Consider the following 5,000-nt stretch of genomic DNA (forward strand, 5'->3'; position numbering starts at 1 on the left):
AACTTCCGTTTGTCCATATTTCGAGAAAAAGTATCTCTTGCTTTTCATTTCCATTTCCATAAGAATGAACACTATGATTCGCATTTCGAACAGGCATGAATACAGCATCTATAGGATAACTTCCGTCCTGAAAGTTATTTGTCGGTTTTATACGATAGCCGCGATTCCTCTCGATTTGTAATCCAATACACAAATCAATTGATTCCGTTAGGCTAGCGATATGCTGTGTATTATCAATAATTTCCACAAAAGGCGGTAAGATGATGTCTTGGGCAGTTACATATCCAGGACCTTTGACATAAATAGACGCGTCACAAGTTCCATACAAATTGCTTTTCAATACAACATTTTTCAAATTCATTAAAATTTCATGTATTGATTCTTGAATACCTGCTATAGTAGAAAATTCGTGTGGTATTTTCTCAGATTTTGCACGTGTGATACATGTTCCTTCTATTTCTCCAAGCAAAGCTCTTCGCATCGCAATGCCTATTGTGTCAGCTTGGCCTTTCATAAGTGGAGATAGAATAAAGCGTCCATAATAAAGACGTTTATTGTCCGTTCTTGATTCAACACATTTCCACTGCAGTGTCCGAGTAGATATTGTTACTTTCTCTCGAACCATAATAATATTGTGAAATCATTGAATTATTTATTTCTCTTGAAATCTCTTCAATATATTTTTTTTTACACACGCCTTTTTTTAGGGGGCCTGCAGCCATTATGTGGCATAGGGGTTATATCCCGGACGAAACTTAATAGTATACCACTTCTGCGAATAGCTCTTAATGCCGCATCTCGTCCGAGACCAGGGCCTTTTATCATCACTTCTGCTTGTTGCATACCTTGATCCATTACTGTCCGAATAGCATTGCCTGCTGCGGTTTGAGCAGCAAATGGCGTGCCTCTTCTTGTGCCCCTGAATCCGCAAGTGCCAGCGGAGGACCAAGAAATTACTCGACCCCGTACGTCTGTAACGGTCACAATAGTGTTGTTGAAACTTGCTTGAACATGAATAACCCCTTTTGGTATTTTACGCGCATTCTTACGTGAGCCAACACGCCCATTTCTGCGTGAACCAATTCTTGGTAAAGGTTTTGCCATATTTTATCATCTCATAAGTCAGAAGTCTATGGATATATCCATTTCATGTCAAAAAGATCCTTTATTTTTAGTTATTTGTACATCGGATCCTTTAGAGTGTTTTCACTTAGAAAGATTATCCTTGTCTTTGTTTATGTCTTGGGTTGAAGCAAATTACTATAATTCGTCCCCGTCTACGTATCAGTCGACATTTTTCACAAATTTTACGAACAGAAGCTCTTATTTTCATATTTTCCGTCCTTGAATATACATACTTTTTTGAAGAAAATAAGTTTTTTTTGAAAGTGAAAGGAATTTGAAAGTTGAAAAAAAACTGCCGAATCATTCAGCATTCAAATCTTTCTTACGGAGTATCTAAATTAGATGCGCTATGGTCGTGGATTTACTTCTATATTTGGTAGTAGTATATGTATAAAACAAGACAAGACTACGTTGGATCTTTTCTGAAACATAACCTAAAACCAGATCTTAAATGGGCTTGGAACATACTATTGAAAGTGATTCAGTAATTAAACTTTCCCGAATCCATTTTTGTTCTTTCATTCCATCCAAAATCCTCTCGAAGTATTAATCGAAGTATTAACTAATGCGAGAGGAATGATATTAGAAATCTGTTCTTTCTCTTTTTTTTCACAAAACAAATAGGAAGTCTGGATACAATTCAGATATCAGAAAGATTACCATATATAACACAAGATTTCTCCACCGATTCTTTCTAGTCGAGCTTCTCGGTCTGTCATTATACCCCGAGAAGTAGAAAGAATTACAATCCCCATCCCGCCCAAAATTCTAGGAATTTTTTGATAGTTAGGATAGATTCGTAGACTAGGTCGGCTGATTCGTTTTAAATTTAGACTAGTTCTATATGGCCCTTTCATCTTCCTTCTATGTCGTAGGGTTAAGACCAAAAATTTTTTGTTGCCTTCCTGATGTTTCCTGACATTTTCAATAAAACCTTCTCGTAAAAGTATTTTAATAATGTTTTCGGTGATATTAGTAGATGCTATTCGAACAGTTCCTTTTCTATTCATGTCAGTATTTCGTATAGAGGTTATTATTCAGCAATAGAATCCCTACCCATGATAAACTAAAATTATTATTTTTTTCTGGTTTTGATATAATCAACAGACGGGGGAGGAAGAAGAGGGGAGGAAAGGAGAGGAGAGGCGGGAAACACAAGGGACGAAGGCAGGGGAGGCGAGGGCAGGGGGAGGCAAAGACGAGAACGAGAGAAACGAGAGAAGAAAAAGAAGAAAACAGAAAGGAGAGAAACGAGAGAAAGAAAGGAGAGAAACGAGAGAAAGAAAGGAGAGAACGAGAGAGAACGAGAGAAGAAGAGAAGAAAGGAAAAGAAGAAACAGAAACGATAATTAAAAAAAAAAAAATTAGTAAATATTAAAATTATGAAATTTAAATTATATAATAATATAATAAAATATATAATAATATAATAAAAAAACTAGAACTATATAAAACTAAAATATATAATAAATAGTTATGTCTTATATATAAATAGTATATGTCTTATCTTATATCTTATAATTTTTTATCTTTATAATTTTTTATCTTATAATACTTCGGGTGCTAATGAAACTATTTTAGTAAAATTTAACTGTCTCAATTCCCGGGCGATTGCACCAAAAATTCGAGTTCCTTTTGGATTTCCTTCTTGATCAATAACAACTGCAGCATTATCATCATATCGTATTATTATACCGTTATCGCGTTTGAGTTCTTTACAAGTACGTACAATTACAGCTCTTATTACTTCGGATCTTTCTAGAGGTGAATTTGGTGTTGCTTCCTTGATCACAGCAACAATAACGTCACCAATATGAGCATATCGTCGATTACTAGTCCCCATGATTCGAATACACATCAATTCTCGGGCTCCACTGTTATCTGCTACATTCAAATGGGTTTGAGATTGGATCATATCGTTTTTTTTTATCTGTTATTTTAATGCAAAGGAAAAAAGATATTTTGTTTATCCAAAACAAAAAAAGAAACTTGCGATTTTTTTGGCATCCCCAAGGTCTTTTTCCTTTGGTTCTATACCGAAATAATGAGTTGAGTTCGTACAGGCATTTTTGATGCTGTTATTGAAATAGATTTTCTCGCTATATTTTCTGCTACTCCACCCATTTCATAAAGGATTCTACCTGGTTTAACGACAGCTACCCAATATTCGGGAGATCCTTTCCCCGAACCCATACGTGTTTCCGTAGGTCTTAAAGTAATTGGTTTGTCGGGAAATATACGTATCCATATTTTTCCACCGCGACGTGCATTTCGTGTCATTGTTCGTCGCCCCGCTTCTATTTGCCTAGATGTAATCCAAGAAGGTTCAAGTGCCTGAAGAGCATATCTACCGAAAGAAATACGATTAGCTCGAAAAGCTTTTCCTTTCATTCGTCCTCTATGCTGTTTGCGGAATCGGGGCCTTTGGGGGTTGTAGGTGATGCTTGTTTCTCAAGCCCATCTCTACTACAGCCACTCCATCTCTACTACAGAGCCGGACATGAGAGTTTCTTCTCATCCAGCTCCTCGCGAATGAAATGATAAAAGAAAAAAAATATACATGCGTTTGCTGAATAAAATAATATACTAAATCGTGGAATTCTTTGAGATTTCGCTTAATCTATTTACGCTTAATCTATTTACTTAATCTAATCTATTTATTAGATCTATTTTTATTAGATTAGTTTTTTTTATTAGATTAGTATTTTTATTAGAATTTTGATTAGATTAGTAGAATAGAAATTTTTATTATATATATTTTCTATTTTAACTATAACTATATTATATCTATATTATATAACTATATAAATTTATATAACTATATATATATATTATATATATGTAGTTATAGTTATTATTTATTATATAGTTATTTTTTTTATATAGTTATTTTTTTCCTTTTTTTTTTTTATTATTATTTATATTATTATATTATAGATAATTTTTATTATAGATAATTTTTTCTATTTTATTTTGTTTTGCATTATTTTACATAATCTTATTTTTTTCTATTTTTCTATTATTGGATTTCTAAATTTGAGCAATCTGATATCATAATTCTGATATCATAATTCTAATAGAAAAAATTCTACTTTAGAATATAAAAAAAACTTCGCGCGCGAATATTGACTCTTTCAATATTTATTTCATTTGTAGAGATAGTCTGGGTATGATCTCTCAGACTAAATTAGTCTTCTGGTACCTTTCGCTATCCCGCCAAAAGCAAAAAATTATTATGATTTTTTTTTCAATAAATCAATAAAATATTATAGGTTCCGTCGTTCCCATCGCTTCTTCATTAATGCTTAGGTCTTAATTTTACAATGGAGCCTCTAATGAAGCTTGTCTTTGAGTCAATCTGCTTAGTCTTTATTGACTCGAGGCTCTTGATTTTTTTTTTTTTTTTTATGAACAGATTAGTTTAATTATAAATCAATTGGTATTGCTGCTTTATTACATTAATTTTTATAATTTTTATGTGATGACTCATAGACCTTACATATTAGAATCATATATCATTGATATTCTTTTTCTCTCTTTCTCTCTTTCTTTCACCCTTCCACTTATCTATCTAATTTTATATTTTGATTTACAACTCATAATCAGATTGGTTTTTCTTTTGTTTGTGCAAAAAGAATTTCAATGGCTACAATGATATGGCTAATATATCATGTCTTGACAATTTCTTTGGATCGAGATACTACAAAGCGCTGGGCTGGTTATTAGTTGCATACTTACTTATATTTTTAGTTCATAGTACAGGTCAGTCCTTTTTTTTTAACCCTGACCCTAAAATAAAAACCCAACGAGTCGCACACTAAGCATAGCAACTACATCAATCGAACCGCGGGTCTATTCAATCCTATAGAAGATAG

The 5,000-nt window shown here is 33.0% G+C and overlaps 1 protein-coding gene across 1 annotated transcript; it reads right to left on the reverse strand.

Moving 5' to 3' along the window:
• Positions 1-2,671: 2,671 nt before the first annotated feature.
• On the reverse strand, positions 2,672-3,516 carry LOC149492258 (uncharacterized). Its single transcript, XM_089716778.1, has 2 exons — positions 3,163-3,516; positions 2,672-3,055 (listed from the first exon to the last, which is right to left on the reverse strand). Exons 1-2 carry the CDS (start codon positions 3,514-3,516, stop codon positions 2,672-2,674), a joined length of 738 nt encoding a protein of 245 aa, XP_089572904.1.
• Positions 3,517-5,000: the final 1,484 nt, after the last annotated feature.

The sequence above is a fragment of the Jatropha curcas genome, unplaced genomic scaffold (assembly GCF_041381405.1).
Source record: "Jatropha curcas cultivar XTBG-Jc1 unplaced genomic scaffold, XTBG_Jcur_1.0 HiC_scaffold_30_pilon, whole genome shotgun sequence".
Lineage (NCBI taxonomy): Eukaryota > Viridiplantae > Streptophyta > Magnoliopsida > Malpighiales > Euphorbiaceae > Jatropha > Jatropha curcas.

Coding starts and splice junctions, on each gene's coding strand:
- LOC149492258 (XM_089716778.1), bottom strand. CDS start 3,516: ATGAAAGGAAAAGCTTTTCGAGCTAATCGTATTTCTTTCGGTAGATAT. Junction 3,056..3,162: donor GAACTCAACTCATTATTTCG/GTATAGAACCAA, acceptor TTAAAATAACAG/ATAAAAAAAAACGATATGAT.